Source organism: Oncorhynchus kisutch, linkage group LG11 (assembly GCF_002021735.2).
Source record: "Oncorhynchus kisutch isolate 150728-3 linkage group LG11, Okis_V2, whole genome shotgun sequence".
In the NCBI taxonomy this organism is placed as follows: Eukaryota; Metazoa; Chordata; class Actinopteri; order Salmoniformes; family Salmonidae; genus Oncorhynchus; species Oncorhynchus kisutch.
This window is the reverse complement of record NC_034184.2, coordinates 66,652,022-66,669,076: the sequence shown is the minus strand read 5'-3', so window position 1 is coordinate 66,669,076 and position 17,055 is coordinate 66,652,022. Positions and strand designations below refer to the sequence as shown.

The following is a 17,055-nucleotide window of genomic DNA, read 5'->3' as shown; positions in this document are numbered from 1 at the left end:
GCCAATCAGTTGTGTTGGGACAAGATAGGGGTGGTATACAGAAGATAGCTCTATTTGGTAAAAGACCAAGTCCATATTATAGCAAGAACAGCTTAAAAAAACAAAGAGAAACGACTGTCCATCATTACTTTAAGCCATGAAGGTCAGTCAATACGAAACATTTCAAGAACTTTGACAGTTTCTTCAAGTGATGTCGCAAAAACCATCAAGTGCTATGATGAAACTGACTCTCATGAGGACTACCACAGAAAAAGGAAGACCCAGAGTTACTTCTGCTGCAGAGGATAAGTTCATTAGAGTTAACTGTACCTCAGATTGCAGCCCAAATAAATGCTTCACAGAGTTCAATTAACAGACACATCTCAACATCAACTGTTCAGTGGAGACTGCGTGAATCAGGCCTTCATGGTGGAATTGTTGCAAAAGAACCCGACTACTAAAGGAAACCAATAATAATAAGAAACTTGCTTGGGCCAAGAAACACGAGCAATGGACATTAGACCGGTGGAAATCTGTCCTTTGGTCTGATAAGTCTAAATTTGAGATTTTTGGTTCTAACCGCTGTGTCTTTGTGAGACGCAGTGTAGGTGAACAGATGATCTCTGTATGTGTGATTCCCACTGTGAAGAATGGAGGAGGAGGTGGGATGGTGTGGGGGGGGGGGGGGCTTTGCTGGTGACACTGTCAGTGATTTATATAGAATTCAAGGCCACATTACCAGCATGGCTACCAAAGCATTCTGCAACGATACGCCATCCCATCTGGTTTGTGCTTAGTGGGACTATAATTTTTTTTAGACAGGACAGTGACCCAAAACATACCTCCAGGCTGTGTAAGGGCTATTTGACCAAGAAGGAGAGTGATGAATAGCTGTGTCAGATGACCTGGCCTCCACACTCACCCGACCTCAACCCAATTGAGATGGTTTGGGATGAGTCGGACATCAGAGTGAAGGAAAAACAGCCAACAAGTGCTCAGCATATGTGGGAACTCCTTCAAGACTGTTGGAAAAGCATTCTTCATGAATCTGGTGCCAAGAGCGTACAAAGCTGTCATCAAGGCAAAGGGTGGCTACTTTGAGGAATCGGAAATATTAAATATATTTTGATTTGTTTAACACTTGTTTTGGTTACTCCATGATTCCATATGTGTTATTTCATAGTTTTGATGTCTTCATTATTATTCTACAATGCAGAAAATTGTTTTTGTTTTTTAACTCTTGAATGAGTTGGTGTGTCCAAACTTTTGACTGGTACTATACAGTATATACATAACATTCCATACAGGGGACATGGATCCCTAGCAGGGTCTGATCGCTAATGGCCCAGTAGGCCTGAGTGTGTGGAAGTGGCTGTGGTCAGGTCAGGTGACCTACCCGATGGCGTGTTTCTCCAGTAGCCTCTGCACCGGCATGGACAGCTTGCCCAGGAAACGTTTGATGATGGGCCGGCTCTTAGCAAACTTGTCCTTCACCTCGATCTCCAGCACGTCCGTAGGCAAAGACACAAAGCTGAAGCGCTGCAGACAGAAATAGTGAGAGGAGAGGAAAGGAGAAGAGAAGAGAAGAGAAGAGAAGAGAGGAGAGGAGAGGAGAGGAGAGGAGAGGAGAGGAGAGGAGAGGAGAGGAGAGGAGAGGAGAGGAGAGGAGAGGAGAGGAGAGGAGAGGAGAGGAGAGGAGAGGAGAGGAGAGGAGAGGAGAGGAGAGGAGAGGAGAGGAGAGGAGAAAGGTATATTATGTTAGTGCCCATGGGCTTACTGATAACATCACTTGATTGGTTACACTCTATTATACATTAATGCCATTTACTGGGTATTTATTCCAAGGAATTATATGGTAAATCAGGTACTGACATCATAATGACATGATAACTTCTATGTGTGTTTCTGTCACGCCTGGTCCCGCACTTCCCCCCTGGCGCATGAGGGCGCCGGTTGGTGGTGACGTCAGGTCCGTGGCCCGACAGCGATGGAACCGGGGTTGCCTAAGCTGGCTCGTCGGGCTGTCATGCCCAAGCTGGCTCGAGGTTTCTTGCCCTGGTTGGCTCAAAAGGCGCCCATCCCACTTCAGGCCTCAGCCGGATCGTCAAGTTTTTACGCCCAGCCAGCTCCTCAGGCTGCTATGCCTCCGCCAGCTCGCCAGGCGATCACGCCTCTGCCTGTTCGTCGGGGTTTCACGCCCAGCCGGCTTGTTCAGAGGCCGTGCCTCAGCCCGCACGTAGGGCTCGCCCATGTGGAACGCCGGGTGGTGCCCCTAGAGGGGGGCGGTGGGGTACTGTCACGCCTGCTCCCGCACTTCCCCCCTGGCACTCGAGGGCACCAGGCTCCCCAGCATTGCGCACTCCTGCCATCATCATTACGCACACCTGCCTTCCCCCGTCATGCGCATCAGTGATTATTGGACTCACCTGGACTCAATCATCTCTGTCATTACCTTCCCTATATCTTTCTGGTTCCCAGCCCTGTTCCCTGCTTCTGCAATGATTGTCCTATGTCCTTATATACCCATGTGCTGACGCTGGTCCTGTCTGGTTTCATGTCTGTTCCCAATTAAATGTTTGACTCCCCGTACCTGCTTCTCAACCCTGGCGGCGGTCCTTACAGGTCTCTTTATGATTCATTTATACACACCATTAATATCATTCAGACTTGTTTTTCATGACCATTCATGGTGTTATTAATAGATCTATTAGGAATAGCAGAAGACAGTGCATCTTTGTTAGGCATGGCTTCTCATTGATGAAACCTTCAAAAACACATTAGCTTTTAATTATTCTCTTGATGACAGCTATTTTACGCTGAAATAAAGAGCCTTTATCAAGGTCAAAACGGCAGCATTGCCTTCTCCGATTTAGCCAAAATCTCTATAGTTACTTAATTACACTGTTCCCTGATTACTAGACCTATTATGACCATACTCTAAATATATATATATATATATATATATACAGTATATTTTAATATTAAAGGACAATGGAACGTATAGAAATCTTCTTATGGAGTTTAGAGCTTGGATTAAGTAATCAATGTATGATAAAATTGGATCTTGAAGGATCAGATCTTGAAATGTGCATTCCCTCTCTCTTTCCCTTACTGCCTTTATCTCTTTCTCTCCTTCCTTCACTCCCTTTTTCTATATTCCCCCTTCTCCCAAACTCTCTCTCTCCCGCTCCTTCCCTCAATCCATTTCTATATCTCCTTCCTTGCCTTTCTCTCCTTCCCTCACGCTGTTTTTTCTTTGACTCTCTCTGTCGCTCAGTTCCTCTCCATGTCTGGGCTGTCTCTGCTGCTGTCCGTGGTGCTGAATGAACCAAGGCCAGCGGCAGCAGAAACTGAGCGCTGTCCAAGGTGCTTAAACGCCCTCTCCCTCAGCCAAGAATCAGAGAGAGAGAGTGCCTTGAACTCCATCCAAACGCCAGAGAGACCGGAGGAGCATCCTGCCCAGTGAACAAGCCAGATAAAAGGCACCAGCTCTGCAGCTGCAGTAACTAACTGGCGTTTCATTGTAGAGCTTTGGTGTATTTGAAATGTACATAGGAGATGTAATGTGTGTGTGCAGTGTCCCAGAGCACGGGTAACCATTGGGTATACTATAACAGGGTTTGTGATGTGTAGTCCTCTGTGAAAGTGGATTTGCTGTGGTGTGTTCAATCAGTTACAGGTCAGTAGAAGAAAAAATGTCCTTCGCGTGGAGGACAGTTGGATGGGAGCACCTTGTAAGTGACCGCCTGACCGGTTCATGGTTCCAGGGCACTGTTCCACAACTAGCCTGCTATCAAATTTCAGCTGCAGCGCCAAAGTGGAATACGCTGCTTTGGTATGTCTGCTTTCTGCCGCGCTTGAGTTGCCACTCGCACTAAAAACAACAACGAAGCCACTGATTCCTCCATGCACTGGCCTAGTTAATGTCCCTCACCCCCCCCCCCCCTCTGCACCACCCCTTAAAATCCAATCTGTAGCAGCTGAATGTAATTTGCATCCAGCAGTGTCTCTCCCTTTCCCTCCGCCCCACGGCTTTGTCATCCTCACCGCTCCGTTTTAATTGAATTGAAAAGTACAGCTCTTTCCTGTGTCGGAGAAGATAGAGACAGAAAGAAACATACACATAGTTCCACAAGCACACTATGCACTGAGCAAGAAGAGGCTTCATAGCCCATGTGAGAATGTTTTAGCCTGAGACTCCTTTCTCTGTGTGTTTGACCAATAACCACTACACAAACAAACAAGATAGCTGCAGGCCCACCAAAATAGATGCTGGGAGTATTCAAGGAAAAACGAAGACAGACAAATTAAGGAAGGAATAGGATAGAAGCAAAACTCAACCCATGTTTGCCTCAGTGTACTATCTGATGTGCAGGCTTTTTGTTTTCCTGATGATGGTAAATAAATAAACAAGAGAGCTATAGATTTAAATGACAGTAAAGTAGAGCGAATTGTGTGTCGTGACTCGTGAGTCATGACGATGCCTGCATACATGCAAATCCATTTCCCATCCAGCTCTGCATTCCTCTGGCCTGCAGCCATCTGGGAGACTACTGCAGTGACTAAGCTAAGCACAGCACCTACTGTACAGTACAGTAACGATGGTTGGCTGGCTATGTATTAGCCTCAGGCGCAAACAGTTCTGTAGTATTATCGAGCCATACTGCTGATCCAGAGATGCTAAGCTAAGCTAACCTACCAGAAAACAAAAACATCCCTCTGTAGAGCAAGGTTCACAACATTGTTTATTGTCACTTAAAGCCCGGCCAGGGTGGTTAAACATTAAGATGGATCCCCTCAAGTAAACCTCCCTTCCTAATTTACAAGGTGCTGTGGAGGAGCTGAGGAGTAACGAAAACATGCTCCGTGCTAGCTATCATTAGCCTACAGCCTCGCACAAACACATAAAGGGTAAACAAACCAAGCCACTTGAGAGAATACAGAAGTGTTTGCTGTGTTCGAGTGCCTGGAGCGAGGGAAATGCTTTGGTGGGATGCACAGAGTGAGTCATTCTTCCAGCTCCAAGCCGTCATATCACTTCTCGACTTTAATAAAGCAAAGTGTTAGCATACTGAGTGTTCGTGTAGCTTCCCTGATTAGCCTGATTAGCGGGAGTGGCTGTCTCCCTCAGGTTAAGAGAGCAACACTGTCCCACAGTGGGGGGAAATGGAACGCACTCAGTGGTCGCAGTGATAATCGTGTTAGCCAAATAGTAGCAGCACACTCCAGAAAATGCTAGGTCAGGGGCCGTTGCACTATTCTGAATGAATACCAAATTAAAGCCAACTCCTAGAGCCAGCAGTTACATTATACATTGTATATACAAAAGTATGTGAACACCCCTTCAAATGAGTGGATTTGTCTATTTCAGCAACACCCATTGCTGACAGGTACGTAAAATTGAGCACACAGCCATGCAATCTTCATAGACAAACATTGACAGCAGAATGGCCTTACTGAAGAGCTCAGTGACTTTCAACGTGGCACCATCATAGGCTGCCACATTTCCAACAAGTGAGTTCCTCAAATTTCTGCCCTGCTAGAGCTGCTCCAGTTCAATAGCTGTTCCCGAGTGGCGCAGCGGTCTAAGGCACTGCATCTCAGTGCAGGAGCTGTCACTACTGTCCCTGGTTTGAATCCAGGCTGTTTCATATCCGGCCATGATTGAGAGTCCCATAGGGAAGCGCACAATTGGCCCAGCATCGTCCGGGGTAGGTCGTCATTGTAAATAAGAATTTGTTCTTAACTGACTTGCCTAGTTAAATAAAGGTTACATTTTAAAAATGTAAGTCCTGTTATTGTGAAGTTGAAATGTCTAGGAGCAACAACGACTCGAAGTTATAGGTCAGACAAGCTCACAGAACAAGTGCTGAAGCGCATAGCGTGTAAACACTCACTACTGAGTTCCAAACTGCCTCTGGAAGCAAAGTCAGCACAAGAACTGTTTGTCGGGGGCTTCGTGAAATGGGTTTCCATGGCTGAGCAGCAGCACACAAGCCTAAGATCACCATGCGTAATGCCAAGCGTTGGAGTGGTGTAAAGCTCACCGCCATTGGACTCTGGAGCAGTGGAAATGTGTTCTCTGGTGATGATTCACGCTTCATCATCTGGCAGTCCGATGGATGAATCTGAGAACGCTACCTGCCCCAATGCATAGTGCCAACTGTAAAGTTTGGTGGAGGAGGAGGAATAATGGTCTGGGGCTGTTTTTCATGGTTCGGGCTAAGCCCCTTAGTTCCAGTGAAGAGATATACGTACTAACGCATTATAGATGATTCTGTGCTTCCAACTTTGTGGCAACAGTTTGGGGAAGGCCCTTTTCTATTTCAGCATGACAATGCCCCCGTGCACAAAGCAAAGTCCATACAGAAATGTTTTTTTCGAGATTGGTGTGAAAGAAATTGACTGGCCTGCACAGAGCCCTGACCTCAACCCTATCGAACACCAAATGCTCGTGGCTGAATGGAAGCAAGTCCCTGCAGCCATGTTCCAAAATCTAGTGGAAATCCGTCCCAGAAGAGTGGAGGCTGTTATAGCAGCAAAGGGAGGACCAACAACATATTAATGCCCATGATTTTGGAATGAGATGTTTGACGAGCAGGTGTCCACATACTTTTGGTAACATAGTGTTCCTTACTCATAGGAAGAAAATGGAACAGTGTTAAACATGTAATACAGATACAGGTCCAAACAAGGAAGGACAACAACAAAAAAGCAGCACACAATGGTGACATTTAGAAGTATTTCTGACCTTCTAACCTCTGTTAGCTGACAATATCACCAGACACTACTCAGCAAACTGGGAACATTGACAGAACATTAGCTAAGATTCCCTTTTAAGTTCTAGTTAGGGATTTAACTAGCAGTATTACGATAACATCCCAAAAACATTCAGTGAATGTTTTTGATAACCAAATCTTTATATACATTAGAAAACATATATTTTTTGACTGAATGTTCTCCTAACATTCACTAAAATGTTGTGCACAACGTCTTTACCAACCACCACAGATAACACAACGTAGGTGATATAGAGACATGGCATTTTCATTTCATTATTAAGACATTTGTACAGAATTTAATTACACAAACACAACTGTATTTTTTTTTTTACACTTTATGTTCACAATCTGGGGTTTAAACCTGCAATGATTGGCTCCCAAGCCAGGTCTTTTATCCTCTGCGTCACCATGGAAGATCTCTTAAATCATATTTTTTCAGTATATAGCCATGGCAGTATGGTCAATCAGGAATTCCATGCTTCCTTTTTTAGCCTTCTTAGACATAACCAACCCAGGGAAATACTGGTAACTGAGTTATTCACCGTCACCTCACCCATCCTCTTTATATGATGCATACTTCTGGGTCCATATTTACAAAGTATCCAAGACTATGAGCGCTGATCTAGGATCAGATCATGAAAAATAAGCCAAGGGGGACCTTATCAAAAGTCAACACGTATGAATTATATCAGGTGTGTTTTTGAACACACAGTTGAACAGTCAATTTCTATACAATGTTTAATTTTTTAAATTTGGTCTAAATTCTGCATTCGACTGGAATAATACATCTGGACAAAACGAAGACATCCTCTCTTTTAGTAGAGTATACTGTATCGAAGCCTCAATTTCATATTTTTTTTTGAGGGGGGGGGGGGGACATGGTGAAAGAATAGTTGGGATTGAACCTGCAATCTCCAGATCTGTAGTGAGATTATTAGCCTTCTGTGCCGACAGGGGATAACTGTGGCGGGAACACCTTTTTTGAGCTATTGAAATGCTCCCATTCTCTTCAAATGCTGTCTACTTCTAACACTTTATCATTTTCTTTCTTCATCACGAGTTGAAAGTCTTGTCACGTCTAAGAAGGTTCAAAAGGTGGCACGGATTTCCTGATTGACCATACCGGCATGGCTACACACGGAGAGAAGAACATGTAAAGCCGAAACCACAGGTAACTGCGTAAAAACGAGAGAGTCGAGAGCTTCAATTCACAGACACCTATTTAACTGTCACGAGTATCCATAGTAAACAGTCGTGTTTGTTATGTTCACTATGTAGCCCTTGTGAATTATCGTTGTGTGTTCCTTTTGACTCACCCTTTTACGTGTCCTACGGGAGCCACCGTACCTGCCTCCTGTTATGCTGGCTCACGAAGAACGCGAGGAGAGTTTGCTCACTACGTACTGAGCAACAATAGCAGAAATCATCAACCGAGTGCCTCCAAATGGATGAAACCTTTCTCCCGTCCAGCCATTAACATTCCCGTGGTGTTCGGTGAGTCAGTGTGTGGCAATAACGGCATGCTCTGTGCCTCATCAGGGGTTTGATGATGAAATGCCTCGTGCAGAGTCAGACAGGCCTGCTTAGTCAAGCGCTAAGGTAGCCACAGCTACAGTACGTGCCCAGTCCCGCCTCAGGAGGTACCAAATATGCCAGGCGGAATAGAGTGTGACAGGGGCTAAATACTACGCCGCGGCCAGAGTGAGAAAGATTAGCCTGGGCCAGGGAGAGGTCACGGGCTTGATTCATGACTGGGCCATCAGGACTGCATCACATTTTAAACACTTCCCAAAAGACACAACATGGAGGGATGGTATAGGACATTGCTATAAGAGGGTGATATAGCCACACAGATTGAAATGTACTATATGTATATCCTACATGCTGTACATGAAATATACAGCACAGCAAACCAGTTTTATGGCATCATCAATGCTTACTGTTCCACTTCACAGGACATAACATGCAACTTTTTCCCTTCAATATGCACAAATGACTTCCTTAACACATTCACGGAAATGTGCCTGCTAAATCAATTATTCACACTGTGCGTGTGTTCCCTGCCTTTAAGTGCAGTGACCGAGAGGGAGAGAGAGGAGAATGACGGATCTCACATTACAACTGCATTGTTGGTGCATTAAACCTTGGAGGAAAGGACACCCATCTGCACCACAGCTTGTGAGAGGCTACTCTTCATAGCCTCACCAGCAACAACCCATGAAAAGAAATAGACCCTTGACTCATGTCAGGTTGCCCATTTGTGTCCTAAAATCATTGGTAAAATCCAATGGTATGTAGCAGAGTTGGGTTTTGCTCCCTTCCACAGAAACGTGTACAACACCATTAACCCTTCAAATCCCTATCACCATGGAGACACCATGGAGACCACATGAGCTGCTGTAAAGCATCAGTGTTACTGCACAGTCTGTCTGTCTGTCTGTCTCTCTCTCTCTCTGTATCTCTGTCTCTCTCTCTCTCTCTCTCTCTCTCTCTCTCTCTCTCTCTCTCTCTGTCTCTCTCTCTCTCTCTCTCTCTCTGTCTCTGTCTCTCTCTCTCTGTCTCTGTCTCTCTCTCTCTGAGCGGGTGTGAGTTATGGCCACATGTATGACATGGCAGGCAGTATATTTCATTGGCGGCAGGGCTGTAAATCCTAAAGGACATTTATGGCTGTGGAGATGACCCCGACAGGAAGTGAGAGAGTGTGTAACGGTGATGACAGGAAAGCTCCCCTGGTCTAGCATAGTCTGCAGTGCAGAAAGACAAATTCGATACGAAATTGGTCCACAAAAGCAGGATCCAAATGAGTCTACTGGGGAAGGAGCTCCAAGGTATACAGATGACGATTCCAAATGAGTCCACTCACTGAGAAATTCATCTATGGTACAGAAGGAAGTGGGTCGTTGGTGTGCATATAGCCAGCATGGGAGCACTGTATTGATGTTATAGTTACAGTCTGTGGGGAGATAGCAGATGTCACTGACATGGCCCCCATGGAACCAATTCACTGAAGGGAATCAAAAAGGGATGGGGATATCTTTCCCATTCCTCTTGCACCGACCAGGGTTCCCATATTTCCATCAGAGTTCATCTCTTCGCCTCTGCTCTCTGCCTCTTGAACACTCATTTGCTCCATCTCTCGCTCTCTCCCCCATCTCTCTCTCCCCATCTCTCTCTCCATATGTCTCTCTCCATATGTCTCTCTCCCCATCTCTCTCTCCCCATCTCTCAATCCCCATCTCTCAATCCCCATCTCTCTCTCCCCCATCTCTCTCCCCCATCTCTCTCTCCCCATCTCTCAATCCCCATCTCTCTCTCTCCCCATCTCTCTCTCCCCATGTCTCTCTCCCCAATCTCTCTCTCCATATGTCTCTCTCCCCCATCTCTCTCTCCCCATCTCTCTCCCCCATCTCTCTCTCCATATGTCTCTCTCTCCATCTTTCTCTCCATCTCTCCCCCATCTCTCTCTCCACATCTCTCTCCCCAATCTCTCTCTCCCCATCTCTCTCTCTCTCCATCTTTCTCCCCATCTCTCTCTCCCCATCTCTCTCCCCCATCTCTCTCTCCCCATCTCTCTCCCCCATCTCTCTCTCCCCATCTCTCTCTCCCCATCTCTCTCTCCCATCTCTCTCTCCCCATCTCTCTCTCCCCATCTCTCTCTCCATCTCTCACTCCCCATCTCTCTCTCCCCCATATCTCTCTCCCTGATTTCTCTCTCCCCAATTTCTCTCTCCCCCATCTCTCTCCCCATCTCTCTCCCATTTCTCTCTCCCATATCTCTCTCTCTCCCATATCTCTCTCCCCGATCCCTCTCTCCCATCTTTCTCTCCCCATCTCTCCCTCTCCAGTCTCTCTCTCCCTCTGCTCCACCATAGATCTGTCTAACAGGGTGACGTTACATAGAGTCATATCGGGGTGCCACTCAAGTTATCAATCCCTCATATCACATATTCATGTGCAACAGTGACTTGATGGGACAGACACGGAATGCTAACACCATCTGTTCTGAGAGAGTCTAAAGACCCTTTCAAAACCTGTTGCAGTTGACACCAACCACAAGGTTGCTGGTTGGAATCCCAGAGCTGATTAGGTGAAAAATCTGTCTGTGCCCTTGAGCAAGGCACTTAACCCCAATTGCTCTGGATAAGAGCGTCTGCTAAATGACAAAAAAATTAAAAATAAAAATACTGCAGGGCCCTGAGTGTCACCCATTCGTTCTTTGTGGTACACCCATATTTCAAATTGGGTGGAGATGGAGAATGTGGGTCGCCACCAAATTAACACCCCCGCATTTGTAATGAAGTCCAGACCAACTTAGCCAGTGGGATAAGGTGTGAATGCAATACATGTAGAAAATGAATGGAAGGGGTTGTCCTCCATAACATGAAGACGACAAGATATTACATACCAGGTCAGATTCTTTTTCATTGCAGTTCTATTTTGAAATAAATGATTTACTGAAAATGTAAAGGCATACAGTGCTTTTTCACACCGTCAAAGTCACCCAGTGAGTTCCACAGATGCTGTGTGTTCCAGCTATACAGGGTTTGGCTCGGTGCCATGGTCCTCCCTTGCCTCAGTGCTGGGGGATACACGGGCGAACCCACAAGGACACTGTGACGTAGATACAGGAAGTACGTTCACTCTGTCACACAAGAACCGCACAGTAGGTAGTGAGGAGACAGAGAGGAACTCCTTAGCGCACATGCGCACGCGTGTATGTGTACACACACACACTTACACACATACACACCTACGCTGGCAAACACATTCTCTTTAGGCTCTTCTGTGAGCCGGCAAAAATCACCAGCCAGTGTAACTGTGACATAAAAGGTAACTTTGACAAATACACAATATTATAATCGATCCACCAATAAATTAGGCAATCAATGAATATCTAATGGCTTGTTTTCTGGAGTTGGCTTATTGTGTAAGCCTGAGACTTCTCTTGTACAGACTACAGACTTAACAAAGTGTTACGACAAAATGGAGGGAGCAGAACGGTATGCGTTAGGAGCTGAAGTTTAACTGTTCAAAGGAAACTCAGCGGCAGCATCAAGGAGCCCACAAAGACGTTGCTTCCCAGGGGCTCCCCTTTTCAAGTCTCTCTCTCTCTCGCTCTGCTCCGCGCGAAGAAGAGAAATAATCTCAATGTCAGACACAAGTCCTCGACAAACACACAGCGACACTACAGCTTTCCCAATGAGCTGTGTTGTGTTAATAAAGCACAACAGGCCAATGAAATGTCTGACAGCAGTCCCAAACTTCTCCACCTTGATCCTGCTGTTTTCCCCTTCCGGGACTGCTGTTCAATGACAATTCCTTACTCTGGAAAAGTACCTTTGTTCTGGTGTGGACAAACATTTTGTTCCTAACCAAGTAGGTAAACTGACCATGCACAGTATACAAACGAAGGCAAAAAGATAGGTGGGGGAAATAACAATATCCCACAGGCATGCAGCTCACACCAGAGTCTTCCCCTATCTAGAATCCTTACTTTGCACAGAGCTTTGAGGCCACTGTGTCAAATGCATTTCCCCGGCCAGTGTCAACATTCTCAAGAACAATGTCTGCGAGATGAATTAGATGTCCTTGCCAGATACTCGGTGTAGCAGAGACGGACAGTCGAGGTTGGACGAAAAATAGGGACACTTCCCAACCTGTCTGACTGCAAGCCTGTCACCAACTCTTCTCAAAGTTCCTACACCTTACATCACTTTCTTCACCCTATTCATGCCGTGCATTTCTCAGATTTGTCTTTCAAAATGGCAGGTTCCCCCAAGCCCTGAGTTCAGACATGTTCACAAAAGACGTGTCAGGGTAGAATTATATCCCCAGACACACAACGCATAGAGGATCCATTGACACTGACCAAGATCCATTAAGGATGAACGCATTATCATTATCCAGTTTTCACATCTACCTCCATTCTGTATTGTATAGTGTGTGTATTGTTTTGTGACGTACACTTATAATGCTTTTCCCTTGCTGACGTCTTGCCATACCTCCCTGGGTTCAAACCTGAAGACACTTGAATAAACTGGTGACACTGTCACAGAAACCAGGTACAGTTTCTAGAATACCCAGAGACCACTGTCAACCCTACCAACCCAGCAGTCAGACTCACCTCTCTCTGCCAAACAGGGTTGATGGTGTTGCAGACAATGCGGGAGCGTTTCTCCTGGCCGTGGTGGGGCAGCGCGGGGTAGAGGCTGTGCTTGCCGGGCTGGATGGCGATCTTCAGGTAGGGGTCAGGGTTGAAGAACATTCCCTTCTTCAGCCCCACCGCTTGGACATCTGAGAGAGAGAGAGAGAGAGAGAGAGAGAGTCATATAGACTGTATTCTGTAGTTTGAAGGGGTGTAACTATATTCTCTCTAAATATTCCCTCTCCAGGATGGCAGGTAGCCTAGCATTTAAGAGTGTTGGGCCAGTAACGGAAAGGTTGCTGGTTCGAATCCCCGAGCTGGCTAGGTGAAATATCTGTCAATGTTCCCTTGAGCAAGGCACTTAACTCTAATCGCCCCTGTAAGTCAGACACAGTAAGAGTGTCTGCTACATTAGTCAAATGTAAAGAAAAAGTACGACAAAATGGGTGACGTACGGTAAAAGCTGGTGGTTGGGCGAGAGAAACAGGAAGATAAAAACACGTGGAAACAGGGTGAGAAAGATAGAAGTCTACAAACCGCTCAAGAGCCTGATAACCTGTTCAAATATTAATCCCCTAACAGAGGGAGACTGAGCGATCAAACGCAGTGTGTGGATCTGGCTGTTAATGGTTCTGGGCCTTGTTTACAACTCGGCCTCTAGTCGTACCCCATTGATCAAAGCTTGTGGCGGTGTAGTTCTCTCTCTCCCTCTGCGTGTCCGCTGCCTATAGCTGCTCTGGGCCGCTCGATAAATCACAAACAATAGCCTGGGCCAGGAGATCCCCCCCTTTCAGACTGTAAGCGCTAGCTCCCTCTCCTCCACTCCAATCAACCCATCTGTCTGTCTGTCTGTCCCTCGCTCCCTCCCTCCCTCTAGGGGGGTAACTGTGGTAGCAGACAAGGGGAAGGAGGGTTTGTGGATAACGGGAGACGGGGTACAGGCAGCAGTCAACACTGGCCTGCTTGGTAGCTAAGTCGCTAATGCTCATATTTGTACCAGCATTTCTAAAGCAGTAGCAAGAGAGAAGTGGTTATGAATGAAATATATATGAGAACACAACACGGTCAATGGCTAAAGCCATACAGAGTGGCGGGGTTGAACGACGCATGTGCGTTAAAAGAGAGTGTGTGTAGCTTAACTGCGTGTGGTGAAATGTTAGTGCTCGTTTGGGGTATAGTTTCATTGTTTGAGGAAAGCTTGGATAGAGTGGCAACAGCTTTTCAGCTTTTACTCCAGGTAAGGGAGTAGTGGGCGGGAAAAAGGAGGATACTTGAAAATACAGAATATGTTTCATCTTGTGGCGCCTCACATTTCTCATAGTAACATCTATTAGCTGAACATTTACACAAATAACAGTTCTGGACTACTCTTCACATTATGTTGCCTTCGCACCATATAGTTACTCTATAGGTCCTTCAATAACCAGAATGTACATGGTGCAGAAAAATGGGTGAATTAAAACTGTGTTCAAATTACTAATATAGTTACTATGTAGATACATGTACTCATGTACTGTAACTATACCTTAATGCAAATTCCATGTAATAATATGCCGAAAGTGTGACCCCTTTATGTGCACATGAAAGAATAGCCTTGGTTTCAGCTCCTCTTTAGAGAGCGACAAAAGGAAGGTAAATGTGGACCTGCAGCTGTCAAAGCCTTGAAAGAGGACTCCTGAAGGGTTCCTGAAGATGACAGCCTATATTGATCGAAGTCAGCGAATCAAATGGAACATTCCAACAGGCATCTGAAAAACAGCTACATTTGGAAGGTAGCTCCAGAGGCCCTACCCATAGCAATGTGAAAAATAGCTACAGTACAGATTGCCAGGGCATCAGTGACACTTGTGGGGGATGTTGAGCTGTGGAGGCATGGGCACAGTACAGTAGGGCCAGATACAACAAGCCCCAGGCAGTGCATGGGCGATTGGCTCTTAACAGAGCACAACAACAAACACTTCCAAAATATAGCTACACATTTGCTTTTAAAGTGTATGTATAGCTAAGGACAAAGATGCAGTTTATCCACCTACAATGGAGAGAGAAAGAGAGAGAGAAACTGCATTGAAAGTTTTCGCCAATGCTCTTTCTCAAATAGATATAGACAAATTCCAAAGTTACAGATGCCTCCAAAATGTCAGTAGTGGTACCTTAACACTAGAACCGCCATAGGCCAAAGGTCACTGACGTTTGATTTTGTAAAGAAAAAAAAGAAAAAAAAGAAAAAATGCACAAAAAATAAGCCATGTCCTGCTCCTTCCCTGACTTTTCCTAAATGCTTGTATTTCACACTGCTCCTTCCCTGACTTTTCCTAAATGCTTGTATTTCACACTGCTCCTTCCCTGACTTTTCCTAAATGCTTGTATTTCACACTGCTCCTTCCCTGACTTTTCCTAAATGCTTGTATTTCACACTGCTCCTTCCCTGACTTTTCCTAAATGCTTGTATTTCACACTGCTCCTTCCCTGACTTTTCCTAAATGCTTGTATTTCACACTGCTCCTTCCCTGACTTTTCCTAAATGCTTGTATTTCACACTGCTCCTTCCCTGACTTTTCCTAAATGCTTGTATTTCACACTGCTCCTTCCCTGACTTTTCCTAAATGCTTGTATTTCACACTGCTCCTTCCCTGACTTTTCCTAAATGCTTGTATTTCACACTGCTCCTTCCCTGACTTTTCCTAAATGCTTGTATTTCACACTGCTCCTTCCCTGACTTTTCCTAAATGCTTGTATTTCACACTGCTCCTTCCCTGACTTTTCCTAAATGCTTGTATTTCACACTGCTCCTTCCCTGACTTTTCCTAAATGCTTGTATTTCACACTGCTCCTTCCCTGACTTTTCCTAAATGCTTGTATTTCACACTGCTCCTTCCCTGACTTTTCCTAAATGCTTGTATTTCACACTGCTCCTTCCCTGACTTTTCCTAAATGCTTGTATTTCACACTGCTCCTTCCCTGACTTTTCCTAAATGCTTGTATTTCACACTGCTCCTTCCCTGACTTTTCCTAAATGCTTGTATTTCACACTGCTCCTTCCCTGACTTTTCCTAAATGCTTGTATTTCACACTGCTCCTTCCCTGACTTTTCCTAATGCTTGTATTTCACACTGCTCCTTCCCTGACTTTTCCTAAATGCTTGTATTTCACACTGCTCCTTCCCTGACTTTTCCTAAATGCTTGTATTTCACACTGCTCCTTCCCTGACTTTTCCTAAATGCTTGTATTTCACACTGCTCCTTCCCTGACTTTTCCTAAATGCTTGTATTTCACACTGCTCCTTCCCTGACTTTCCTAAATGCTTGTATTTCACACTGCTCCTTCCCTGACTTTTCCTAAATGCTTGTATTTCACACTGCTCCTTCCCTGACTTTTCCTAAATGCTTGTATTTCACACTGCTCCTTCCCTGACTTTTCCTAAATGCTTGTATTTCACACTGCTCCTTCCCTGACTTTTCCTAAATGCTTGTATTTCACACTGCTCCTTCCCTGACTTTTCCTAAATGCTTGTATTTCACACTGCTCCTTCCCTGACTTTTCCTAAATGCTTGTATTTCACACTGCTCCTTCCCTGACTTTTCCTAAATGCTTGTATTTCACACTGCTCCTTCCCTGACTTTTCCTAAATGCTTGTATTTCACACTGCTCCTTCCCTGACTTTTCCTAAATGCTTGTATTTCACACTGCTCCTTCCCTGACTTTTCCTAAATGCTTGTATTTCACACTGCTCCTTCCCTGACTTTTCCTAAATGCTTGTATTTCACACTGCTCCTTCCCTGACTTTTCCTAAATGCTTGTATTTCACACTGCTCCTTCCCTGACTTTTCCTAAATGCTTGTATTTCACACTGCTCCTTCCCTGACTTTTCCTAAATGCTTGTATTTCACACTGCTCCTTCCCTGACTTTTCCTAAATGCTTGTATTTCACACTGCTCCTTCCCTGACTTTTCCTAAATGCTTGTATTTCACACTGCTCCTTCCCTGACTTTTCCTAAATGCTTGTATTTCACACTGCTCCTTCCCTGACTTTTCCTAAATGCTTGTATTTCACACTGCTCCTTCCCTGACTTTTCCTAAATGCTTGTATTTCACACTGCTCCTTCCCTGACTTTTCCTAAATGCTTGTATTTCACACTGCTCCTTCCCTGA

General features: G+C 45.3%; 1 protein-coding gene across 1 annotated transcript in view; it reads right to left on the bottom strand.

Moving 5' to 3' along the window:
• The window catches only part of hecw1a (HECT, C2 and WW domain containing E3 ubiquitin protein ligase 1a), a 73,686-nt gene that overhangs the window by 35,053 nt on the left and 21,578 nt on the right, over positions 1-17,055 (bottom strand). The window contains exons 5-6 of the mRNA XM_031836139.1: positions 12,886-13,055; positions 1,376-1,518 (exon numbers count right to left, since the gene is read on the bottom strand). Of these exons, the coding sequence (XP_031691999.1) occupies positions 1,376-1,518; positions 12,886-13,055 (313 nt within the window). The remainder of the gene's footprint in view (positions 1-1,375; positions 1,519-12,885; positions 13,056-17,055) is intronic.